The 26818-nt window shown below is 46.3% G+C and overlaps 2 protein-coding genes across 2 annotated transcripts; both read right to left on the bottom strand.

Moving 5' to 3' along the window:
• Positions 1-1590: 1590 nt before the first annotated feature.
• On the bottom strand, positions 1591-6187 carry DCTPP1 (dCTP pyrophosphatase 1). Its single transcript, XM_019628637.1, has 3 exons — positions 5800-6187; positions 4752-4862; positions 1591-2035 (listed from the first exon to the last, which is right to left on the bottom strand). The coding sequence occupies exons 1-3, from the start codon at positions 5898-5900 to the stop codon at positions 1735-1737; spliced, it is 513 nt and encodes a 170-aa protein (XP_019484182.1). The 5' UTR covers positions 5901-6187; the 3' UTR covers positions 1591-1734.
• A 4877-nt stretch (positions 6188-11064) lies between these two features.
• On the bottom strand, positions 11065-13435 carry SEPHS2 (selenophosphate synthetase 2). The gene has a single exon (XM_019628636.1). It carries the CDS (start codon positions 13139-13141, stop codon positions 11789-11791), a length of 1353 nt encoding a protein of 450 aa, XP_019484181.1. The 5' UTR covers positions 13142-13435; the 3' UTR covers positions 11065-11788.
• Between the last annotated feature and the right edge of the window lie 13383 nt (positions 13436-26818).

The raw sequence follows: 26818 nt of genomic DNA, 5'->3' as shown, positions 1-26818 counted from the left end.
TTTCTTAGCTTAGATGACTGACCCAAGGTAGTGTCACAGATGGCATAGGATGAGGACAGTTGAAATTGCAGGAATTGTTACACCCCCATCTGGATATGTTGAGTGTGATAAATGTGGAGGGGTCAGGGAGGTGATTGGAGGTATCAGCTTGGGGTGCATGATACCATATCTAGAAGAGGGTACCCAAGAACCTGTGAGAGAACAGCCTGAGGTAGAATGAAAACGAAGTGTCTTGTCTGGGAAATCTAGAGGGAAGTGTTGCAGAGGGCTTGGTCAGCTGTCAGATACTGCTCTAGCATCCACTGGGTTTATAGGAGTTTGGGGGTGGGGGTGAAAGCCAGCCTTGAATGGGTTAGGGTATAAATGGGAATATGAAGAACCAGAGTAGATGTGTGTAGACACCCTTTTTGAGAGGCTTGACTGTGAAAAGCTTGAGGGAAGTAGCTGGAGAAAGTTTATTGGTTTTGTTTTGTCTATAGGGAGAAGACTCCATTATGCTTTATGTGCCAGTGGGGAGGGCTAATGGAAAGGAAGAGACGTTGATTATATAGAGGGGAGAGGAGATTAATTGATGGAGGAGAAGGAATGAAATCAGAGCTCAGGAAGAATAAGGCTCCAGCTATCACTGGCAGGGAGAAGCAGGGTGGATTTGGGAACACATGGCTGAAGCAGCAGTTCCAATCTGGATTGTTTTACCTGGGAAGTAAGAGGTCACTCACTGGTGAAAAGGGAGTAGGGTCCCCAAGAGGAATGAGGCCAGTAGAGGAATGCCTCATTTTACTGACGCGGAAACTAGTTCAGAGGGGCAGCAAAAGTAACTTCAAGGTCTTTTTCCCTGCATTACCCTACCCTGTGAGGGAGGTAGACCTCAGGTATCTCAGAAAAGGAAGTGATGTGCCTGAGGTCATCCAACAGGTAAATCATACACACCTGACACTATCTTTAGGTATAGAGGTGGCATGAGAAACTGGCGCTGGGCTGGCAGGGGAGGGAGCCATGGGCCCAAACCCGAGGGGAGTAGAAGCCCTATTCTACTCCATGTCAGTGCCCTGACCCCAATTTGTGCTAGGGACCTGAGGCTTATTCTAGGCCCAGGCCCCCCTTAACTGTCGACATTCCCTGCTCTGGGCCTCTGAAAGCTTTGAGTTGAGAAGACAAACAGAAAACAACTGCAGACTTACTATGTGCCAGGCACTGTCCTAAACACTCTACTTAGAATAATTCACTTAAACCATACAGAACTCCAGCAGGTAGATACCGTTATTTTCCTTTTAGATGAGGAAACCAAGGTACAGAAAGATGGAAGTCATTTGATGACTATCATCCAGCTCATAAGTATCAAAGACGGCATTTGAACCCAGATAGCGTGGCTCCCAAGTCTGGGCTCTGAACACTACATACAACCTCCTATCTGTTAGAGGCCCCAAGGGAAAGGAACATGAATGAGACCTCATAGGGAACCTACTAGAAATGAGATCTCTGCCCTGCAGGTGGGAGGTACAATAGAGTTGGGCTCAGAGGCAACTCGTGCTCCTCTCCAGCACTGGCTAAGACACAGCCTCGCTGGCCACCCCGGGAAGATTCCAGAAGTCGTTACACAACACTTTTATTGAGTGAGAAAAGTCCCAGGAGGCTGTCTCCCAGAGGTTCTTGAGCCTCAGATTTCAGGAAGCGGGGCCCCTAGGTTGATGACCTGTGATGCTGTGCTGAGGTGTAGGGCCTGGGCCCATAATTCTAGGTGGAGGCCTGATTTGTGGACTCACAAGCTGGATCTGCAGTCCCCACAGCCTGGTCGTTAGAAGTGGCCCCGTGGGGCAGGTCTGTGTACTTGCGGGAAGAGCCGCGGGATAGATGTGCTGGGTAGCGTCGCCGGTTGGTGTCCATCTTGGAAAGCACTGCCTGGGGCAGGTCCACGCGGCAACGGGCGGCTAATGCTACCAGGTAGATGAGGACGTCACTGAGCTCCTCTTGTAGGGCTGCCTGTTCCTTAGGGGGCCAGGCTTGGGGGCCAAGCTCCGCATCGGGCTTCCACTGACTGGGGGCAGAACACACAGACAGACACACACACACACAGATGCTTGCTAGGACAATGGGCTCTGCCTCTCAGAGCACCCCAGTCCTTGTAGCAATGAACTCCCACCTCCCGGGAACTTCTTCCAGAGACAACTCAACCCATCTGACCCTGAGTAGTGTCAGGGTGGGGAAGAGACCCCAACAAATGATTCACCCAGACCTGTGTGTCCCCACTACCTGACTGAGCCAGAGTGGCCCAGAGACCATTTCACTTGTCAAGACCCAATTCTACGCTCCAGCCCGAGCCACTGCCACCCCAGCCTAAATCTCAGACCTGGACCACTGCGGAAGCCTGCTAACTCATCATCATCTACTCTTGCCCAGGACCACCTTTTAAAAGCACAAATAAGGGCCGGCCAAGTGGTGCGATGGTTAAGAACTGGCTTGGGAAGCCAAAGGGCCCCGGTTCGGGTCCCACATATGAGGGCCAGTGACACGGCCCACCACAGCTAAGATGCTGAACAACAGCTCAACCTGGAGCTGGGCTGCCGTGAGTCATCAGCGACGGCATAGGCTGCAGCCCCTGTGGCAGTGGGTTGCCATGGGCTACCGTATATAGCCAGCAGCCAGCTTGGGCCAGTGAAGCAACGTCCTCCACAACTAGACTGAAGAACAAAACGACAGCAACTTGTCTATTCCCCTTCCCCCAATTCCCCAGTTAAAAAAATCTTAAAAAAAAAAAAAAAGCACAAATAAGATTCTGTCCCTCACTTGGTAAAACTGCCGCAGCTGTGCATAGAACAAAATCAAAACTCTGACCACACCCCCCAGGTCCTGCATGAGCTGACTCCTGCCTCTTCCAAGGTCATTATCCAATGCTTGTCCCAACTCCCCACCTAAAAGCCCCTCTAGCCCTTTCTGTCTTGCAAACAGGCCAAACTGTCCCTGGGTCTTTGCACTTACGGCTCCCTCTGACTTGAGAGCTCTCCCCCTTGCTATCTCCCGGATCTTTCCTATGGCTGCCTCCTTCCTGTCATTCAGGTCTCAGCTCAGATGCTACCTCCTCAAAAAAGCCTTCTCCCCCAGTTACCTTCTTTCTCAACACCTTGTGTTATTTCCTCAGAACTTATCGCAATTCTCGCTTTTTAAAAAAGATTTTATTGGGGAATTGGGGGAGGGGAACAGACAAGTAGCTGTCCTTTTGTTCTTCAGTCTAGTTGTGGAGGACGTCGCTTCACTGGCCCATGTTGGTATTATCATTGCGCTCTTCCCCACTGAGGCTGTCACTTGCCGGCCATTGGATGGCCGCTCACAGTGGCTCACTGGCAGCTCACAAAAGCTCACGCCAGCTGCCAGCCAGCCCCACTGCAGCCTACCCCATCGTCAGTTACTCACGGCAGCCCAGCTCCAGGTTGAGCTGTTGTTCATCATCTTAGCTGTAAAGGGCGCAGTCACTGGCCCTCATCATGTGGGATCTGAACCGGGGCCCTGCTGCTCAGAGCTGGCGTCCCAAGCCAACTCTTAAACAACGCGCCACTCAGCCGGCCCACAATTCCCGATCTTTTAAGATGAGTTTGCTTCACCACCTCTTTCCTGACCTACACCAGCCTCCTTACCGGTCATCTTGCCCTAATTCTTTTTTTTTTTAAAGATTTTTTATTGGGGAATTGGGGGGATGGGAACAGTGCTGGGGAGTTGGGGGAAGGGGAACAGACAAGTTGCTGTCGTTTTGTTCTTCAATCTAGTTGTGGAGGATGTTGCTTCACTGGCCCAAGTTGGCACCATCATTGCGCTCGTCTCTGGCGAGGCAGATCAGTCGCCGGCTTCTGGACGACCGCTCACTGCGGCTGCTGGCCGCTCACGCTGGCTGCTGGCCACACACGGTAGCCCATGGCAATCCACTGCCACAGGGACTGCAGCCCACGCCGTCGCCGGCGACTCATGGCAGCCCAGCTCCAGGTTGAGCTGTTGTTCAGCATCTCAGCTGCGGAGGGCAGTGTCACTGGCCCTCATATGTGGGATCCGAACCGGGGCCCTCTGGCATCCCAAGCGAGTTCTTAACCATCGCGCCACTCGGCCGGCCCCCATCTTGCCCTAATTCTTTTGGTGACCATCCACCCTGCAGATACAATGCTCTTTCTACCCCTCAAATCTGGCCAGGTCTTCTGTCCAAAATCCATCACTACCTAAAACCCCCGTTTTATCATTCTGGGTGCATGGCCCACCCCTCTCCCCCACAGCCCTAGCACTCATTCAGGAGATATCTACTGAATGTCTATTGTGTGCCAGGCGCTTGGAACATACCAGAGAACAAAACAGATACCAACTCCTCGCTCTTCTTGGAGACTTACACTGAAGGAGTCTCAGATTCTCCCTGAATTGAACTGGCTCTTTCCCACCTCACGACCTCCGCAGATGCCGTCCCCCTGCCTGGAAAGCCACAGGCAGGTCTCCTACAGGTCTTCCTTTCCACCCCAGGAGTATAAGTAAAGGAAGGTTGTCACTGCCCCTTCTTAGGCCTGGATCTGCCTTGCAGTTTTTGCACCTTTTTCTTCTAGGAGACTGGGCGCCCCCTAGAGGGCAGGGGCTGTCAGTGTTCTCTGTAGCCCCAGCATCAGGAACAGAGCCTGCCAGTGAGCAGGGGAAACTGAATCCATAGCTATTGGATGATCAAATAAAGCCTCCCTCCTCTCCCCCACAACACGCAGACTCTTTCGGGAAGCCTTTCATCTACTCACAAGAGCTCTGCCAGCTCCCCTACTTCTCCCACCAAGGCCAGGAGGAGGTTCCGAGGCTGGTGGAACTGCTCCCAGTCTCTTTCAGCGGCAAACTCAGCATGGAGGCGACGGCTGGAATAGGAGAAAGAGAGGGAAGCCCAGGTCTCAATGTTAGGGGATGAGGGCAGAGACGCGGGGCCCAGACAGGTATCTCAGTTATATGTAATAAGGGCATGGGTATCAGAGGGGATTGTGCAGCTAACTCCGCGGATGGCCTTACGCAAATCACGTCTTCTCTATGGGACTATAAAATGGTTGCCCTCTTACACAGACCTTAAACCAGTGGTTCTCAAACTTCCTAATGCCACTACCCCTTAATACAGTTCCTCATGTTGTGGTGACCCCCCAACCATAGAATTATTTTCATTGCTACTCTATAACTGTAATTTTGCTACTGTTATGAATCGTAATGTAAATATCTTTTTGTTTTCCAATGGTCTTAGGCGACCCCTGTGAAAGGGTCATTTGACCCCCAAAAGGGTCGCGACCGACAGGTTGAGAACCGCTGCGACTCTACTGAAACCTAACAATACACTCTTTCCATTATTCCATCTGGTGCTGTTTCGGCAGTTTCCTCCACGTGGCATATCTCTATCTCTGCATATCTAAATTCTTTGATCTTACAGAGATCTTGCAGGTTCACGGCACTTCCCTTAAGACGCCTTCCTAACTTTCCTGAGGCAAGAAACAACGTCTCCCACCTCTCACTATCTGCCCACGTTCTACTTCCCACGCCGGGAGGGCAGAGGCAGAAGCAGCATCGGACCCGGTATTTCTCCAGAGCTGGTCCTAATATCACTCACCGAGCGTCACCGTTTCCCCTGCCTGCGGTGTGCACAGCTAAACCCAATTTGCAGATGAAGTTAGAAGGCTCGCCCGGAGTCAGACGGCAGAGCTGGGACTCCGGCAGAGCTGCTAGCCTTCTTCCCGACCACGTGGAGGTATCCTCCCCAATAAAAGGGAGGAAGAGAGTGATTTTCCCAGCCCTGGTAGGACAAGGACGTCTTACATATCCTCGAGCGTGGGCTTCGGGCTGAAGCTGAAGGGGCCGGTGGCACCAGTGTCTTCTCTCTCTGTGTCTCCGCGCTTCTGCCCGCCCTCCCCGGACATGTCGCCCACCGCGCTGTAGTACAGATTGCACTGGAGAACCTCGCGCTTCCCTCGGAGCCCGCCTCCAGAGGCCCTGACCAATCACAGGCGTTTGCGGAGCCACAGGAAAGACCAGTCTCCTATGTGGCGTTTGCTATAGCCCGCCCCTTACCCGGACTGGACCAATCTGAGCTAGCTTCAAGCATGCGCTCCTGGGCATCTGCCCTGGAATTCCTCAGTCTTGGCTAATCATTTTAAAGGTGTAGGTACCAGATTCCGCTCAGGGAAGAGACAAAGGGCAGAAGGCCGGGAGAACGCAGTCGCGTCACTTCCCCTAGGGACGCCAGGTGGCGCCAAAGCTAAATGACCCGGTGGGCAAAGGAAGGGCGCCCCGTGGAGAATCCCAGAAATGGAGGGTTTAAGCAAGAAAGGGGAATTTATTATAAGGATTTACAAGAATGTCTCCAGAGTACAGCTGGGCCTTAGGAATGAACTGGTATCTGTTTTAAGCATTTTACATATTTAACCCTTAGCAACATTTAATTTTCATAACAACCTTATGAGATAGATAACATCATCATCATCATTTTACAGATGAGGAAACTAAGACATTGAGTAATTTAACTCAACAGCTAGTAAAGTGGTAGCTGGGTTTCAAATCCAGGCAGTTTGGCCTTAGAATCTGTGTTACTAACCCCTACACTATGTCCCTTCAAATGGTGATAAGTGCCATGAAAATAAATTTTAATGTTACAGCATTTAAACATTATGAAAAGTGGCGGCAACTTTAGATTGCGTGGTTCAGGGAAGATGTGGTAAGCACTGTTGGTTATCTACTCAACTGCCCTTTCCCTTTCTCCAATTTTTTTTTTTTTTAAAGATTGTATTGGGGAATTGGGGGAGGGGAAAGCGTTGGAGAATCGGGGAAGGGGAACAGACAGGTAGACAAATTGCTGTTTTTGTTCTTCAGTCTAGTTGTGGGGAACATCGCTTCACTGGCCCATGTTGGTATGTTCATTGCGCTCTTCCTGGGTGACGCAATCGGTCTGCGGTCATTGGTCGGGCACTCATGGCGGCTTACAGCAGCGCTCACCCGCTGCAGGTCGCTCACGCTGGCTGCCAGCCACCCACGGTAGCTTATGGCAGCCCACTGCAGCCCTGATGCAGCCTACGCTGTCGCCGGTGACTCACAGCAGCCCAGCTCCAGGTTGAGCTGTTGTTGTTCATCATCTTAGCTGTAGAGGCGCAGCGTCACTGGCCCTCAATGTGGGACCCGAACTGCGGCCCTGCTGCTCAGAGCTGGAGTTCCCAAGCGAGCTCTTAACCAGTTGAGCAACTCGGCCAGCCCCCTTTCTCCAATTTTGCAGAAGTTATTTTATTCTGGGGTCTACCCTTCTCTACACGATTGATCAGTTTATGGGTGAGCTTGTGGCCTAGTTCTTGACAATAAAGAGAGGAAGTCTGTTGGAGACTTCTGGGAAAGGTTCTTAGTTCCTTTTTTTAAAAGACACAGCGTGTTTCTACCTTTGATATTGGTATGTGAGAATCAGATTATGAGGAGAGCTAGCCCACAGGCTGGGATTGGTAGATAAGATAGAAAGGACCTGGTTCCTTGATGACATTGCTGGGCCACTTACTTTTACAAGTTTCAAAAATGCTCTCATTTAGGATTCTAGTTATATAATTTAATAAATCCCTTTATTGGTCAAGCCATGTTTAGTTGGTTTTTTTGTTACTTGTCTTTGAGAAAGTGACATTGTAAGCTGAGCATAAATCAAGGGGAATAGAGTTCCAGGTAGAGGGAACACCAATGCTTAAAGCAGGAAAGGCTTAGCACGTTCTAAAGACAAAAGGAATTCTAGTGTGGCAGGAATGTAGTGAGCGAGGGGGAGAGTGGTTGGATGTGGTGTTGAAGAAGTAAACAGAGGCCAGATCAGATCAGTTAACCATGAATTTTATTTTTTATTTTGGATTTTAAGTACTATGGAAGCCCTTTGGAGGGTTTTGGGCAGGGGAGTCATATAACCAGATTTTGTATTTATGAGCTCTCTGACTGCTGTGTTAAGAATGAATTGGAGGAGGGCAAGAGTAGAAGCAGGGGGATGAGTAACTGCAGTTGTCCAGGCAAGAGGTGATCGTGACTTGGGTCAGGCTGATGGTGGGTGGAGATGGAGAGAAGTGGACACATTGGGAATATGTTTTGGAGACAGATCTATAGGCTTTGTTGGTTTTGAACTAGGGAGATGGGGAAAGGGTAGAATCAAGCATGGCTTACAGGTTGAGTGCTGAGCAATTTGGTGGATTGATGATGACTCATCCTGGGACCAAGAAGATGAGGTACAGGATCGAACGAACACATGTGGCTTCAGGAGTTTGGTTTAGGACAAAGCAAACTGAAGATGCATGTCAAGTTGACAGATGGATTTATGAGCCTAAGCTTTAGAGGAGAGATCAGGGCTAGAGATTCAGATTTGGTAGTCTCAGTCATTTAGACAGTACTTAAAGTCGTGGAATTGGAGAACAATAACTAATACAAGAATCTAAGTAGACAAGACCATGATTTGGGGTACTCTAACATTTAGCAGTTGAAAAGAGGCAGGAAGAAAATTGGCAGAATGTGCTGTTTTGGAGGCTAAGAGATCAGAGTATTTCAGAATGAGTGGATACCTGATTTGGATGCTGCTGAGCTGCTGGGTGAGATGAGAGCACAGAATTTGCCATTGGATTAGGCAACATTGAAGCTGGATATGGGAGATGGGAGGAAAGAGGTGATCCTGGGTAACTCCTGGATTTCTGGATTGAGTAAATGGATGGATAGTTCTGCCATTTGCTGAAAGGATACAGGAGACCTGAGGGTTGGGGTGGGAGGGAAGATAATGAATTTAGTTTGGGAAATATGGCATCTGAGATGGCTCTAGGACACACAGGTGACGTTCAGCATGGAAGGTGAACATACAGGCCTGAAGTTCAGAGCACGGACCTGTTTTATGGATCTAGGAACTGAACGTTTCAGGAGCCAAGTACCTCCCCTAGTACCTTCCTTCGTTTGCTAAGCTTCTTCAGACTAAAAAAACCCAAACTCTTTTACTGGAATATAAAACACACTTGGAGAGCAGCTTTTTTCTCCTCTGCATCTCAGATTTTCGAAGAGTCAGAGACCAGGACTTCTGGAGCTCACAAATCACATGGTTGTTGGACATTGACAGGAAGGAGGAGGCACTCTGTCCAGGGCTGCCTCTGCCCTCCTCCCAGGAGATCCCTGGCTGAGCTGCAAGGCTGTTGTGAAGCATCCTGTGGGGACATCCATGTTCTTTTGCTTCACAACATCATCCTCTGAAGACCAGCCAAACCCAGCTCCAGCAGAGTACGGAGTTGGTGGGCAAGGGAGGCCCTCATGAGGGAGAGGGAACAGACTTGAATGTATGATTGGCCCTATCATCTGGACTGCTCATCCCAGGCTCTTCCCGGACCCTCACCTCCACATCCAGTCAGCTTTCTCCATTCTCCTCAGACCCATCTAGGCAACCTGATCTCCGTGCTTTGGTCAGGGACTCAGTGTGCTTGGTCTTTCTTTTGGTCCATGTTTGTGATTAGCTCTTTCTAAGCCTCTCCGCTACCCCGAGACGGGGTGTCCTAGTCTTTTCAAACTAAAGGTGTTCCCCCACTGCAGGCTAATAAATGTTTAATGACAGGGTGGGCAGGCTGGGACAGGTAAGCATGCTCATGTACACACATGCCCTTCTGCTACCCAAAAGAATTTTGCCACCTTCCCATTAGAGCCAAGCTGTGCAACTGCTCCCAGTAAGGTTCATTGGGAAGGCCTGGAGTGGAAGAGGCAGCAGCAGCTGGAGAACAAAGTAGCAGAGACCCATAGCTGGCTGGGTGGTGTCAGATGGGGGCCCTGGGCCAGTCAGAGATCAGACAGCAGAGTGTGATGGGTAACTAGAGTCCAATGACTGGGACCCCAACTACCAATGCCCTTGGGAAGCTTGTTTCTCCTTTGAGCCTCGATTTCCTGTCTGTACAATGGTGGCATTTGAGGACCCTTCATGTGTATGCTGGGAGGACCAGGACAATATGTATTTGTTCATTGGTGTATCCCAACCTATCACAGTGCTGTTCTGATTGGAGATAAGAGCCATAGGCCTGGTTGGTTTTGAACTGGGAGATGGGAGAAAGAGTATTGCTATAATTAAAAATATTTATTCTTATTAAATGTTTCAGGGGGAGTCATAACAGGCTTTTAGGAATCTCTAGCTCAGCCCATTCAGGACAAGGAGTCCCCAGCACTCTTAGAAGTCCTTCCCAACTTATTTATCCAGCCTTACCCCCGTACACACATGCTGAAACCCAGTGAGATATTCCCCTCTCTCTCTCCCTTCCTGCCTTTGTTCATACAGTTCCCTCCATCTGGCATGCCCCTCCACCTTCTCTGCATATCCAAATCCAAATTTCACCCATCCTGTACAGCCCTGCTTCAGGGCCACCTCCTCTGGGAAGCCTTCCTAAATTTCCTCCAAAAGGAAATAGCTTGGTTTTCTGTAGCACTTCATTCACTCTAGCTCTCATGGCACTTACCCCTTTTCATCTTAGTTTGGGAGTGACTGGTGTTCCTGTTCTAGATCTCCCCCTAGACTGGGCCTGCTGGAGAACAGAAGCAGTGTCAGGCTTTTGTTTTCCCAGGGCCTGGTACTTAAGTAGATCAAAGTAATATTAATTTATAGGAGGATGTCTCATGGGATCCCCTCCGTGACTACCATAGGTGGGTATGGCTGCGCCTATGTTACAGATGAGGAAACTGAGGCCCAGAGACTTGTCTGAGATCATCCAGAAAGGCATAGGCTGAAGGTCACCAGCACTTCTCAATGCTCCTCAGCAAGTGAAAGAAGTCTTGCCACTCACCACAAGGAAGTAAAGGAGGCCGCTCACATGCTTGGTGTGTGCTGAAATCACCTTGTCACTGCCTTTCCTTCTGCCCTCTGTCCTTTCTCTTTATCTTCCTCTCCTTTTTCTTTTCTTCCTTTGGCAAACCTAAATGTGGGTGTTAAATCCCCCGTTCCAGGATCAAGGAAAACAAGAGAAAACTCTCTACTTGGCCAGACTCTGCATCTATCATTTAGATTTAGATTCATTTTATAGGACTGTAAAAGATTAAGAATTCCAAGGATCCAAACATTAGCCAGAAGAATTTTCAACGAAGTCCTTTTTATTTATTTCACTAGAAATTACTTTATAGATTAAATCACCAGGAATTTTCAGCACAAAATTTAACATTTTAATGACCACCAAGGCCTGGGCTCTGGGGCTTGCTCTGTCTCTCCCAGTCCTTAAAGGGGTTTAGAGAGAGAGACATCATTAACAGAGGCCAAGTCAGATGGTTGCAGGTCCTCCTTTCCCAGTCAATGGACAAGCTGCTCAATTCTTGTCCAGAGCAGGAAAGAGACAGTATTTCAGAAAAAATCTAATAAAGAATTTGACATTGCTTTATAAGATCTCTCTTAACAATTTACATTTATCAACAGTATTGGTCCAAACTTATTTGCTTCTGATCTAAATTTTTTTTGCAATTTACTTTTTTTTTGGTATGTAATTTTAATCTCACTCCCTGTGCAGAAATGAATCAACCCAGTGCCAACAAAAATCCCTTAAACCAGAAGATCGTCATCTTGCTATTGGGAAGAGGAAACAGGTTTTTTTGCTCCTCTTCTACACATGGGTTGAGCAAACCTTTCCCTTAAGTCCAAATGTGCAGCTTATGATGGGCTGATTCAAATGACCTAGAATGGGCAACTGTGGAACTACTATGCAGGCAGCCTTCTTTGGAAATTTCTTCTTAAAATCAACTCTTGATCATCGTCCATGATTGTGTACAAAGGCTCTACAGTCCAAACAACTTCTGCTATTCCATTTCATGAGCTAGTCTCGGAAGAAGCATTGGAATTGTCTGGAGCAAGAGCAGTAGCAGTGGCCCCACGAGGTAGGACCTCAATAACTCGAGGCTTGTCAATAATACGGGCAGTCCGGTTTCCCTTTTCCACAATGCCGACGATCCATGCTTGGTGACCCTCTCCATACTTGGAAGATTTGATTTCAGAACAAAAGCGAGCGGCCTGTTCCCTTGGCAGACAAATCAGTAAACCCCCAGAAGTTTCTGCTGAGGTACCTTGAAGGAGTCCAAAGCGCCCACTGGCCTTGCTGATGGCAGCCATCTTGGCAATGATTGGCAGATTATGAATGACAAAGGACACCTCATTTCTTTGTTGTTTTGCAAGGTTCTGGGAGTGTCCTAGAATGCCAAAGCCTGTGATATCTGTGGCAGCATGGGCGTTAAATGTGTGCATTAATCCAGCAGCCGTTCTGTTCAGGGTAGCCATATTGAACATAGCTTCCTGATAGGCCAGCTCTACCTCTTCTCTGGAAACCACCATCTTGATCTTATTCCATCGTTCAGGATTATCCAGCCACTGGTGGGCATTGACCGCAACTTGGGTTCCTAAGGGTTTGGTTAGCACAAGCACATCCCCCACAACTGCACTGTCGGGCATTATGAATTCATTTGGCTGACACACCACCGTGGCGACCCCACCCACAATGATCCAGGGGTTTACCACGGTTTGTCCCCCAGTCACGGCGGTCCCGCCTTCCTCCGCAGCATCGCGAAAGCCTTTGATCATCATGGGGGTGATCTTTTCTTGTTCCTCCTCAGTCATAGTCTGGCTGACACTGAGTAACATCAACATGTTGTCACACTCGGTGATGCCCATGGCATAGAGGTCACTCAGCACGTTGGCACAAGCGATGCGCCCCATCATGTAGGGATCTTCCACCAACGGGTAAAAGAAGTCCGTGGTCTGCACCAGGGACAGGCCTCCGTGCCTCAGGGGGATGACACAGGAGTCCATCCCGATGCCCAGGGCGGGAAAGGTCGGGCTGGGGTTCGCCTGGAGCGGCAGGCCGGCTTCCAGGGCCGCCTCTTCATGGCCACCCAAGGCCTGGCCCGGCGGGGGCCGCTCAGCCGGCTGCTTCAGTCCCGCCAGGAGTTTGAGCAGCGTCTCCTGGGGGACCTTGCAGCCTCAGCCCTTCATGCCGGAAAAGCCCGTCAGCCGCCAGCTCGGGCTGAGGCCCAACGCCTGGGGCTCGAAGGGCCGGTAGCTCGAGAAGCCGCGACCGGGAGCTAAGCCCGCTGGAGCCGCGGAGCCTTCCGCCGCCGCCGCCGCCATCACCTCCCCGCCGGCGCCTGGCGCCGCGGCTCCCGCCATCATGCCTGCCCGGCAGCGAGAGGGAAAAGAGGCAAGGAGAGGCCCCTTTGCTTTCCTACTGCGGTTACTATCGAGGTCAGATATTACCACAGCGTCTCGCCGGCTCCACTCGCGCCGCGGTACTCCAGGAACGCCGCGGTGTCCTGGCCTTCCTAAGGGAGAAGCCGACCGCCTCCCGTATTTATATCCCTGGTGATTGACAGCCGTTTCATCCAATGACGATTTTGCCACAGAGAGGCGGGCTTCCTTTGGTCTAAAAGATTTACGTAGTACAAATTGACCACTAACTTGCGAAATTGGTCCGGGCGAGATTACAGAACAAGTGCTCTAGTGCGCTCCCCTGTTTGTAATTTAAACCATCTCTTGAGCGTGGCTGGCGGAACTCTGCTCCCCTAGAGGCCGTTTACCTAGCATTTTGAAACACGAGGGAAGATCAGTCTCTTGCAAAACCTCACGCCGGCCGGAATTGTCCAAGGGTCACTTGACAGCCCATGAGATCAATCCAGGGTAGGAAAGTAGCCAATGGAACAAATCGGAAAGAATAATGAGAAATTAGATATTAAGTTACTGCCATTAAGTAAGCAAACTGCAGCATCAAAATAATGAAATGTTAAATGAGCTTTAAAGAGTTTTAGGACTCCAGACCCTGCATGGGTTCTGGTGCTGTTTCCACCACTAATTATGTGAGTCATGTTCCCTCTCCCGGCGTTAGATGACTCATCTGGACAACAAAGTAGCTTACCTAGGTGTCTTCTATTCTGAAGTTTCTATCTCTCTTTAAATTGCTATATATAAGAATCTGTGATGTATCCATGAAGGGCAGTTTGTCAATAGCTATCAAAATTATAACTGCACGTTATACCTTGATCCAGCAGTTCCAATTCTATGACTTTATCCTACAGATGTACTTACCAGCTTCAGTGAGAAAGGATACGTTATTTATTGTTGTGCTATTTGTAATAGCAACAAACTGGGAACAACTTAGATGTTCATCCGTTCTAATGAAAACAAATTGTGATACGTTTATATAACAAGTTACCAAAAAGAATGAGAAGATATTAATGTAATTATATTGATATAGTTACAGTTCTAATAGGCACAGTTCTAACTAATGTATTAACTAATTTAATTCTCACAAAACCTTTTGAGTTAGGATTCTTTCCACATATAAATAAAGAATATAAGGCACAAAGAGATTAAATGACCTATTCAAGGTTATAGCCAGTTGAGAGTGGAGCTGGATACGTATTTAAAAAATCAGCCCCTGAGACCACCAGGTTATACTGCCTATGACGTTTGTTAAGAGAAATAATCAGGGAACATTTGAGATCTTGCTCTTCGGCGTATGTCATCAGTTTGGCTCAAATATGCTCTTATAAAAAATTTGTTTGTAGGCTGGCCAAGTGGCTCAGTTGGCTAAGAGCAGGAGCTCTGAGCAACAGGGTCCCTGGTTGTCACATGGGCCAGTGAGGTGTGCCTGAGCGGAGCTGCCACTGAGCTGCCAATAGGTGGCAGGATGGCTCAACTGCTGAGAGCACGTGCTCCTAACAACTAGGTTGCTGGTTCGGCTGCTGCATGGGGTGGTGGGCTATGCCTGCCTGCAACAAAGATTGAACACAGCACCTTGAGCTGAGCTGCCCTGAACTGCCTACGGGTGGCTGGATGGTGACTGGTATTGGGAGCTGAACTAGTTGCGCCCTCCATAACTAAGATTGAAGGAAAATAACTTGGCTGTTCCCTTTCCCAAATTCCCTAACACTCTTCCCCTTCCCTGTTCCCCCTCCTCAATTCCCAAATAAAAAATCTAAAAAAAAAGACAAATAATCAAGCTTCAGAACAGTATGTATAGAAAGCTACTATTTGTTGTAAAAGGGGGAATTATATACAATAGCATATTTCTGGAAAGATAATCACCAGAAACCAGTAATATTGATTGCCCCTGGGGAGGGAATGAAGTGGTTAGGGGATGGGAGATTTTTCATTGTATTGTCTTTTTGTTCCTTTAATATTTGGAACTTTAAAAAGGACATTTTTAAACATTTGAATGTTTTACATACTTTTTTAAAAAAAGTAACTGCCTATGGGAGTACAAATTGGTGCATTTTGGAGAAGAGTTTGACCTTAACTGATAAAGTCAAACCTATGTAAACCTATACATTCCACCCATAGGTGGAATGCCTCCAATTCTACAAATAGGACACGCCCTACGGGAAATCTTACATGTGTGCTCCAGGAGATATGTACAAGCATGTAAAGAGCTCTGGAGATGGATTGCACAACAATGGAAATGTACTTAGAACTACTGAACTGTGTACTTAAAAATGGTGAAGATGGGGAAGCATTTATCTCAGTCTGTTGAGATCTTGCTTCCAGGTATATCTCTTTTTGGTTCAAATAAATATTATAAAACTCCTAAAAAAAACCCCAAATGGTTAAGATGGTAAATTTTATGCAATGTGTATTTTGCCACAATTAAAAATATTAAAAAATCATACAGGAGATACTTATAAATCTTATAGTACATCATTACATTTGGTTTTGATTAGCATGCAATACAGTATCTTAAGGCATGGAGTAAACTGGAAGGAACTTGAACGTTAGAATTAGACTAAGTTGCAACCTAATGACTTGGGTGAATTGTCTAACCTCTAGGAATCTCAGTTTTATTGCCTATATAAAATAGTCCATTCACCTGAAGATAATACATACCAGATAGGAATGTTAATGAGAATTAAAAATTTAAATGTTTGTAAAGAACCTAACACAGTTTCTGGCTGGTGGTAAACTAAAAATAAATGATAGGATGTATGATCATACAGTGCTGTTAATGTGGATATAGAGACTGGTTTTAAATTCACAAAGCATAACATCTTGGAAAGTTTTTTATAAAAACTTTCAAAGAAAAAAGAATAACTATAGCAGCAAAACACTGGAAATAAACCAAGTGTCTGTTAACAGGGGAATACATACATAACTGTGGTATAATCACACAGTGGAATATTATTTACCTGTGAAAATGAATTATAGGTATTAGGCATCAATATGGATAATCTTAAAAACAAAATGTTGGGAGTAAGAAGCAAGTTACAGAATAATACATTAACTAAGATGCTGTTTATTTAAAGTTCACCACCAGGCAAAGCAATAATATATTGCTAAGAAATACATATGTAGGCTTGGCCGAGTGGTGCGTTGTTTAAGAGCTGGCTTGGGACGCCAGAGGGCCCCGGTTCGGATCCCACATATGAGGGCCAGTGACACTGTCCTCTACAGCTAACATGATGAACAACAGCTCAACCTGGAGCTGGGCTGCCGTGAGTCGCCAGAGATAGCATAGGCTGCAGACCCTGCTGCAGAGGGCTGCCATAAGCTACGGTGAGTGGCTGGCAGCCAGCGTGAGCGGCTGGCAGCTGGCATGAGCTGCCAAGAGCCGCCATGAGCAGCCGTCCAGAGGCCGGTGACCGATCCGCCTCATTCGGGAAGAGTACAATGATAATACCAACATGGGCCAGTGAAGCGACGTCCTCCACAACTAGACTGAAGAACAAAAGGACAGCAACTTGTCTGTTCCCCTCCCCCAACTCCCCCCCCCAAAAAAACCTTAAAAAAAAAAAGAGATACATACGTAAATGATAAAAACATCTTTAAAAGATAAGAGAGTGATTAACAAAATTTAGCATAGGGATTACTTCTTGGGAAGGGCCCATGGGGGATTTCTGGGCTAGGTTAAATTATTTTCCTTGAGCTGGGCGGTAGTCATATGGCTGTTCTTTAAATCGTACACATATATTTTTTTCACATTCTTTGTAAGTAAGTTACATTTCAACATGAAACTAAAGAACACACGATATTTCAGAATCAAAACTACAAAAAGAAAAAATGAGACTGCGAAAAAGCAATCGATATGGAAGCAAAAGACCTCTGGATTTTGTTTAACCTCTGTGTTTGCTATCAGTGAGCTGCCTGGCTTAGAGGCAATTATATAACCTCTCTAGATCTTAGTTTCCACTTCTGTTAAAGGGGGGTCAGAATCCCTGCTTAGGACCTGGTGAAAGGATTATATGAAAACCTCAATCACGAACATTGCAAAATGTTCGGCATATTGTATGTAGGAAGGCTCCTCATGCCATGAAAAGAAAAACAAAAACATTTTCTCCCACCTGTAGTCTCCTCACTTGGGTTAAAAAGTGACCAGATCAGGTGCTCCTGGTTCTATGCTGTCTTCGTTTTTTGGACTTTTTCCCCTCGGCATTGAGCACAGTTTGTAATTCTTTATTCATCTGATGACACCATGGCTGTCTGTCTGCCCCTATGAGTCTGTGAGCTCCAAAGGGTAGGGGCTGCTCTGTTTTGTCCACCCTGCCTTCTCTGGCACTTTACCTGGCAGTAGCATTTGTTGAATGAATACATCATTTTATACAGTACACTTTGCTAGAAGAGATGAGCCAGGCATGATGCCCAGCATCTCACATTTATTTACCTCATTTTATCCTCATAGCAACCACGGAAGGTTAGCAATATTATCTTCATTTTACAGATGAGGAAACTGAGGTCCCAGGTAAGCTAAGTTTTACACAGAGTCACCATGTGGAAATCAAACTGTGAGAACCCAGGTCTGTAAAACTTGAAGTCTGAGGTTCCGCCCCTCATCCTGGGGACTCCTCGAAAATTCTAACAACCCCCACCATACCCCTTGAGCAAGTAGGACTCTTTAGGGGGAAGGTTTTCATCCATAGGGTTTCCTGTTGCTTCTACTGGGAAGAAATGTTCGCTTGGAAGTCACGAATTTGCCTTGCCAGTGACCCACCAACTGGGCTCAGAAGTCCACGTGCCTGCGGACACGAGAGCTATGTGGGCCTCTTGTGGGTTTTTATTACCATATCGTGAGCATTTGAAAGCATCTTTTTAGTCTTCTTCTTGATTTTCACTGAGAGATCCATTTAATGACACTTACAATTTGGGTTAAAGAGTATGGGCCAAAGATTGCAAAGGCTCCTCATTTGTTTTTCACATACAACAAAAACATTGGAGCTAGGGCTAGAGTTTTCTTTTTTCCTTATTATGATAATAATTTAGAGGTATAGCACTACAGTTTAAAGTTCAGTATACTTTTTTCCAATGAAAAAATGCACTCTTAATTATAGTTGACATACAACATTAGATGAGTTTCAGGTGTACATATAGTGATTCAACATTTATACAAATTATGAAATGATCACAAGTCTAGTAACCCTCTGTCACTGTACATAGTTATTATATTATTGACTCTGTTGGAAGTTTGTATTTCTTAATCCGCTTCCCCTTTTTACCCAATCCCCCTACCCCCTCCCTCCTCTGGCAAACATTAGTTTGTTCGCTGTACCTATGAGTTTGTTTCTGTTGCATTTTTATTTGTTTTTGTTTGTTAGATTACACATAGAAGCATATATAAGTGAAATCATATGGTGTTTGTCTTTCTCTGACTTAGTTCACTTAACATAATACCCTCTAGGTCCATCCACGTTGTCACAAATGGCTAGATTTCATTCTTTTTTAAGCAGAGTAATAAAATAATATGAATAGGCATGCACTTATGGCCATTTTATTCTCTTTTTTTAAAGATTTTTATTGGGGAATTGGGGGAATGGGAACAGTGCTGGGGAATTGGGGGAAGGGGAACAGACAAGTTGCTGTCGTTTTGGTCTTTAGTCTAGTTGTGGAGGACGTTGCTCCACTGGCCCAAGTTGGCACCATCATTGTGCTCTTCCCTGGCGAGGCAGATCAGTCGCCGGCTTCTGGACGGCCGCTCACTGCGGCTGCTGGCCGCTCACGCTGGCTGCTGGCTACATATGGTANGTAGCCCATGGCAACCCACTGCCACAGGGGCTGCAGCCTACGCCGTCACCGGCAACTCACAGCAACCCAGCTCCAGGTTGAGTTGTTGTTCAGCATCTTAGCTATGGAGGGCAATGTCACTGGCCCTCATATGTGGGATCTGAACCGGGGCCCTCTGGCGTCCCAAGCCAGTTCTTAACCAATGCACCACTGGGCCGGCCCTCTTTTCTTTTTTCTTTTTCTTTTTTTTTTTTGTAGTTCTCTTCCTTCTCTTGCTCTCTTTTCTTGTACATTGATAACTTTTTTTAGTGATTTGTTTGGGTTCCTTTTTTTTTTAAATCTTTTGTGTATTTATTAATGATAGTTTTTTGCTTTGTGGTCACTATAAGATTCATATATATATATATATATATATATATATATATATAAAACAAGCTATATTTATAGCAGCCTATTTTAAGTTGATGGTTGTTTAAATTCAAGTGCATTCGAAAAGCACTACTTCCTTTTTACTCACCCCACAGTTGTTTTTGACATATTTGATATGTCACACATGCTTTTATTCCTTGTCTTTTAACCTTTTTACTAATTTTAAAATTGGTTGATCCACTACATTTACTAAGTGTTTGCCTCTATCAGTGAGATTTTTTTCTTTCCTATATTTTTTTAGTTTTAGTTTTGGCCTTTTTCTTTTCCACTTAAAGAAATCCCTATAACATTTATTTTATTTTTTTTTAAATTTTTTTAGTTTTAGCGGAACCATCCTGCCACCTGTTGGCAGCTCAGTGGCAGCTCAGCTGGGGCCAGGAATCGAACCAGCAACCCTGTTGCTCAGAGCTCGCACACTGTTTTTTTTTTAAAGATTTTATTGGGGAATTGGGAGGGGAGCAGTGTTGGGAAATCGGGGAGGGAAAACAGACAAGTTGCTGTCCTTTTGTTCTTTAGTCTAGTTGTGGAGGACGTCGCTTCACTAGCCTATGTTGGTATTATCATTGTGTTCTTCCCGGGTGAGGCAGATTGGTTGCAGGTCACTGGACGGCCACTCATGGTGGCTCTTGGCAGCTCACACTGGCTGCTGGTGGCTCACAGTAGCTTACAGGAGCCGACTGCAGCTCCACTGCAGCCTACACTGTCCCTGGCGACTCATGGCAGCCCAGCTCCAGGTCGAGCTGTTGTTCACCATCTTAGCCATAGAGGGCACAGCGTCACTGGCCCTAACGTGGAATCCGTTCCGGGGCCCTGCTGCTCAGAGCTGGCGTCCCAAGCCAACTCTTAACCAACTGAGGCACTCGGCTGGCCCTAACATTTCTTTTAATGCCAGTTTAGTGGTGATGGTCTCTTTTAGCTTTTTCTTGTCCGGGAAACTTTTTTTTGTTTTGTGTTTCATGGAATATTTAATAAGGTAGGTAACATATACTTTTCTAAGATGTATTTTTATATCACTGAAGCTACAGCAAAACATCCTGTTCCTTATGTGAAAAGGGCCTGCTTTCTGTGTATACACTGAGTGCAGTTTTAAAAAAATGCTATAATTATAATTTCAGACTTCAGAATTTGAATAGATGCCAATGTTCTCTTGTGTTTTCACACAGGAAAAGAAAATTCCATGGAAAATCATTTGAAGCTTGGACAAAAATCCCATAAGTGTATTCGTAGGATCAGCCTGTAGAGCAGTGGTTCTCAACCTATGGGTCGCGACCCCTTTGGGGGTCAAACGACCCTTTCACAGGGGTTGCCGGGTACTCGTATGTGGGCGTATCTGCATGTGGGCTTGGAGACGGATAGAGGAGCGGTGTCTCGGTTCCTAAGACCATCGAAAATATGTGTTTTCCAATGGTCTTAGGAGACCCCTGTGAAAGGTTGAGAATCACTGCTGTAGAGTCTTCATGATTCAGGTGATACGAAGGAAGCTTCAGTTCAACCTTTTAGGATAGACATTCCAGCTGGCACGATGTCATCGACCAAGTAAATGTTGTTAGCAATCAAAGTGCAGGAGTGAAGATGGTTGTTTCTTTACACAATAGTTATCCCATATTCCTACTTCTGCTGCCACCATTGGCTCACCTGTGTTCAAGTCCACACCCGCAAGGTGATCTGATTCTCCTTGAACTTTAGTGTTTCCTGAAGGTCAAAATCAAGAACCTTGAGGATAAGGAGCAATGCGTCAGCAAATGCTTGAACTCCAAGTTGGGCTCATATTTAATCAGGGCTTCTGCCATTGCCACTTTCACTGCACCAGCACCTGAAACTACACAATGATTATCAATAGCATTTTGGTCTTGGATGTCTGTCTCCACCAAGTTGGGGAAATTTTCAGCCATTATTTCTTCAAATAGGTTTTCTGTCCCCTTTTCTTTCTTCTTCTTTTGGGACTCCTATGATTTGAGTGTTGCTCCAGAGGTTCCTTAAACTATCCTCATTTTTTTTAATTCCTTTTCTTTTTGCTGTTCTGATTAGGGGGGGCTGCAGAAACACTCTCCTGTGTCAGAGACACCGGACAGTGTCGTTTGTGGCCCTCCGCCTCCCCCTTGGTCACACAGGCAGAAGCACGAGCCAGGTGGTCTGGCCAGCCACCCAAGGCCGTCAGGGTGCATGCCAGGCCCAGGCCCACACCAGCCATCTTGTCCCTGGGACTCCTCATTGGCTGGCACCTGCTCCAACTGCAGCCCCTCTCCCATTGGGCAGGTGCTCTGGGGTTAGTAAATGGGTTTTCATCCCATATAATCTAGTGCCCTTAAACCACTGTTTTTTGTTGTTGTTGTGTCCCAGGGCTGGCAAGTTGGTGAGCAGCCCCTTCAATGATTCCTCTTTTATTTTATTTTTTAAATTCAAGATTATTGGGGTGACAATTGTCAATGATCCCTCTTAACAGCAGGGCAGTGCATTGGGGGTGGGGTTCCCATGGTACCGTGTCTCTGTCTCGCCTACTGTTTCTTATGTGGTCTTTCTCTTGGTTGTTGTGCAGAAGCTGTTCAGTTAGCCTTCAGTTCTTCTTCAGGGGGGTATTTCTCTGTCTGTAGGTGTAAATTCCACATGTTCATGGGGGGAAGTGAGTTCAGGGCCTTCCTTCCTACACCCCCATCTTGAATGGGAACCAACATTTAAAAAAATGTTTGTGGGGGCTGGCCGAGTGGCTCAGTTGGTTAAGAGCTCTCTCAAGAGCATGAGCTCTAGCAACAGGGTCACCGGTTCGATTTGCAGCCCGAGCTGAGCTGCTCTTGAGCTGCCAACATGTGGCAGGATGGCTCAGGGGAAAAAAAAGAAAAAAGTTTTTTATTGTGGTAAAATGCACACTCAGTATATATATAATACATTATATATTATATAATATATATATGGTTTTCTTTTTATTATTATTTTAGTTTCAAGTATACAAAACAACATAATGATTAGACATTTACACCACTCACAAAGTGATAACCCCAACAAGTCTACTACCCATCTGACACTACATAGCTATTACAATACTATTGATTATATTCCCTATGCTGTACTTTACATCCCGTGACTATATACATATATATATATATATATATATATATTTTTTTTTTAATTATAGATGACATTCAATACTATTTTATATTAGTTTCATCAGCACAGTGAAGTGGCCAGGCATCCAAACAACCCATGAAGTCATCCCTCCACCAAGTCCAGCGCCTCTCTGACACCATACACAGTCTATACAGCATTATGCACTATATGCCCCATACTGCACTTCACATCCCCATGACCATCCTGTAACCACCATTTTGTGCCTCCTAATACCCCTTTCTCACCCATCCCCCCAACCCCTTCCCATCTAGCAACCATCAGTTTGTTCTCTGTGTCTATTTCTGATTGGTGTGTTCATTTATTCTGTTCTTTAGATTCCACATCTAAATGAGATCATATGGTATTTGTCTTTCTCAGTCTGACTTATTTCACTTAGCATAATATCCTCTAGGTTCATCCATGTTGTTTCAAGACACTCAGTGTATTTTTTAAAGATTTTTATGAGCATATAGCTAAATAGACTATATTAGTTTCAGGGGTACACCATAATTATTCAACATTTATATACCTAAAGAAGTGATCACCAAGATAAGCCCAGTAACCATATGACACTGTCCCACACTATCACAATATTATTGACTAGAGTCCCCATGCTGTACATCCCCATGACTTGTTATATACCTGGAAATACACTCAGCACATTTCAATTGAAAATACTTCAGTAGGTTCAGTACACCTTTAATTAATTTTTTTCATACTGCATTCTGTTGTCATTGTAGAAAAATCACCAAATGCAGCTTAATAAGAAGGAAGAGAGTGAAAATAACTTGAAATCCCTCTTCCCAGAGAAAAGTACTATTAACACGTGAGTTGAGTGTATTTGAGACAGATTTTTTCACGGACAAGAAGAGTTGCCACCTTACACTGAACTCCAGGGGGCGCCCTGTCACCCTCTACGGGCTGCATAGAGCAGCATAACGCATGCTCTGTGTATTGCATATACTTAAAAAAAAAGGGGATCATCCCATTTATTTCTAGTGATAAATAAAATAATGGCTGAAAAACATTTGGCATGTAACAATAGATGCTCAACATCCCTCCCTACCCCGGGTTCATTCACAAATATTTATTGAAGACCCTGCATTGTGTGAGCTGCTGCTCTAGATAGTGGAACTACAGCAATGAACAGAACAGACAAAAATTCCTGTCCTCAGGGAGCTGGCCTGCGAATGGAGAGAGAGAAAGAGAGCAATAGATAGAGTTAATCATCTGTTAGTTAGGGATGGACACTAAGGAGAAAATGAAGCCTGGAGAAAGGAGGATAGGAGTGTGCATTGTGTGATTGTGGCCAGGTGAGGCCTGACTTAGGTGACTTTGAAGTAAAGGCCTGAGTGAAGAGAGGAATAAGCGTGCAAATATCTGGGAAAAGGTGTTTCAGGCAGAGAGAATGGCAATGCAAAGCCCTGAGGCAGGAGCATGCCTGGGGTGTTCTAGGAACAAGGAGGCCAGGGAAACGGGTGCACAGTAAGAAGGGCGAGTTGCAGGAAATGAGGTCAGATGGTGGGGGAGGGGGCACAGGACACCGGAAGTAATCTGACCTTGCTGTAGCTTTTTTTTTTTAAGATTTTATTGGGGAACTGGGGGAGGGGAACAGCACCGGGGGATCAGGGAATGGGAACAGACAAGTTGTTGTCCTTTTGTGCTTCAGTCTAGTTGTGGAGGACGTCGCTTCACTGGCCCATGTTGGTATTATCATTGTGCTCTTCCCTGCTGAGGCAGTTGCTCACCTGCCATTGGACGGCCGCTCACAGCAGGCACAGCAGCTCAGGAAAGCTCATGCCAGCTGTCAGCCAGCCCCACTGCAGCCTAAGCTGTCCCTGTCGACTCACGGCAGCCCAGCTCCAGGTAGAGCTGTTGTTCACCATTTTAGCTGTAGAGGGTGCAGCGTCACTGGCCCTCATGTGGGATCCGAACCGGTGCCCTGATGCTCAGAGCTGGCTTTCTAAGCGAACTCTTAAACAATGTGCCACTCAGCCGGCCCTTGCTGTAGCCATTAATCTACAGTCAAACCCCAGAGGTCCCAAACCTTTCCCATTGGTCTGAGCCCCCAGAACTCTGTCCAAACATCCAGGTCAAGGCTCCTCCCATTGCTGATCCCTGGCCTGGGCCTGACCCGGTTCCCCACACCCACCTCCCCTGGACTTGCCCTATGGGGCTTTAGCAATAGGGTCTGCCTCAGGAGACTTGAGAAATGACACCCATGGCCACAGCCTTTAACACATTTTACCACCTTTCAGCATCCCAAGTGGCAGGAAGCTTCAGCTTTGTATCTGGGGCAAATGTGAGAAGCCAACTCACATTTGAGAGATAAAATGTGAGTCACCCCTTGTCATAAAAACGAGAGAGAGAGAGAGAGAGAGAGAGAGAGAGAGAGAGAGAGAGAGAGAGAGAAGGAGAGAGAGAAAATCAGAGTGATAGTAGAGTTCAGGGAGGGGGACATTGGAGACAGAGAGAATAAGAGGATGGCTTTGACGGGGAGAGGGAGAAAGTCTTGTGATAATCTGGGGGAGGGCATGGCAGGCAGACAGATGCCCTGGACAGAGGCCCCGATGGAGCAAGTGTGATGTGTTGGAGAAACTCAATGGAGGTCAGAGTGGTAGGTGAGGGAGGGAGCAGGGGCTGGCGAAGCCAGAGGCCATGAAGGGCCATACAGGTAGGCCCTGTGGACAACAGTAAGACCTTGGATTTGGCTCTGGATAAGAAAGGAGCCATTGGAGGGTTTAGACCAGAGGGTGAGGTTGAATAGGGTTAGGGGACTGGTTGCAGAAAGACAGTTAGGGGGCTCCTGCAAAAATGCAGGGGGGAGAAGATGGCTGTTGCCAGGTGGTTACACTGGAAATGGTAAGAGGTGGTTGTCTTCTGGATATTTTTTGAAGTTAGAGCCAACTGATTTCTAGGTGGTTGTCTTCTGGATATTTTTTGAAGTTAGAGCCAACTGATTTCTAGATGGGTTGAATGCAAGATCTGATGGGTCTTGGGAAGGATTTTTGGACTTTTTGTCCTGAAAAAAAGAAGCCACGGGGTTGGTTTTAAGCAGGGGGGGTGACATGGGTGTATTTGTTTGTTTTCTTTTTCGATGGCTGGGGGATGGGCCTGATTCTAGCGCCATCCATTTTCAGGGCTGGCTGATTCAGCAGATGAGTTGTTACACACGCCTTAGCGGTGTATTTATGTTTTTGAAAGATCACTCTGGCTGCTAGGTGGAGGATAGACTGGAGGGGCAGGATGCAGCAGAGGACCAGATAGGGACAGTGGTGGCCTGGACCAGGGTGGAGTAGGGTGGAGAGATGGACAGAAAATAGTACAGTTTTCCTGCCTTGGGGACTTTGCACAGAATGCTCTCCATCCCCCAAAAGTCCTTTATTCCCAACAAATGGTATTATGTTCAAGCCTCCAGGAAGTCCCTCCCCTGTGATCCCATAACCCTGGGATTTCCTGTGCTCTAGCATTTATCAGGCTAAGTTTTGTCTGACATCTGTGAGCTCTCCACAGCTGGGACCATGCCTCATGGAGCTCCATAGCCCAAGGCCCAGTATGGAGTCCAGTGCAGAGAAGGACTAAGAGAACATGTATTGAGTGAATAAACTGAAAGAATGTGAATGAGGGAAGACATCAATACCCTGATATTCAGAGCTCACCAAAGCATTGCAAATCCTTTATGATCATTGTTTCCTGATAACAAAAGCAATATGTGCTCTTTATAAAAAAACAAACACTGCAGATATATATCATAACATGAAAGTACCCAAAACCTCATCCTCCATACTCCACAGATAACTCAAGACAACTCTAGAATCTAGACATAACTATGCAGAGTTCAATAAATATCCTCCCCCAATTCGTTTTCATCTGTACACTAAAAAAAAAAAAAGAAATGTTTAAGAGGCAGAGATATAGGAGAGAAAGAAGCTGAGAAAGACCAACTTCCTGCCTGGCAGACAAATCAGATTATGACACACATGGTTTTTTCATTTGCTTTTTCCCTATTTGCATTATCATGACAAGTTTTCTATGTTTGTCCATGTAAATCTACCATATTTTGTTAAAGGCTGAATAATATTCTATAAAATGGATGTACTGAATCGATATAACCAACTTCTTAAGACTGCTGGATACTTAATTAATTCTCTTCCTTTTTTTAATTAAAAGCTTTCCTTGAACATCCTTATTGCATTTATTTTGAGACACCGATTTTAGGAGGGTAGTAGAAGCAGGTTTTTCTCCTGGATTTGAGGTTGTGTCTTATGGGGAGTACTAGGTATAACTGAGGATGTTCAGACTGAAAGAGAGAAGAGGAAGGGTGACATGAGCCCT

Source organism: Hipposideros armiger, unplaced genomic scaffold, assembly GCF_001890085.2.
Source record: "Hipposideros armiger isolate ML-2016 unplaced genomic scaffold, ASM189008v1 scaffold_799, whole genome shotgun sequence".
Lineage (NCBI taxonomy): Eukaryota > Metazoa > Chordata > Mammalia > Chiroptera > Hipposideridae > Hipposideros > Hipposideros armiger.
Note: the sequence above shows the minus strand (reverse complement) of the source record. Positions and strands in the feature narration are given on the sequence as shown.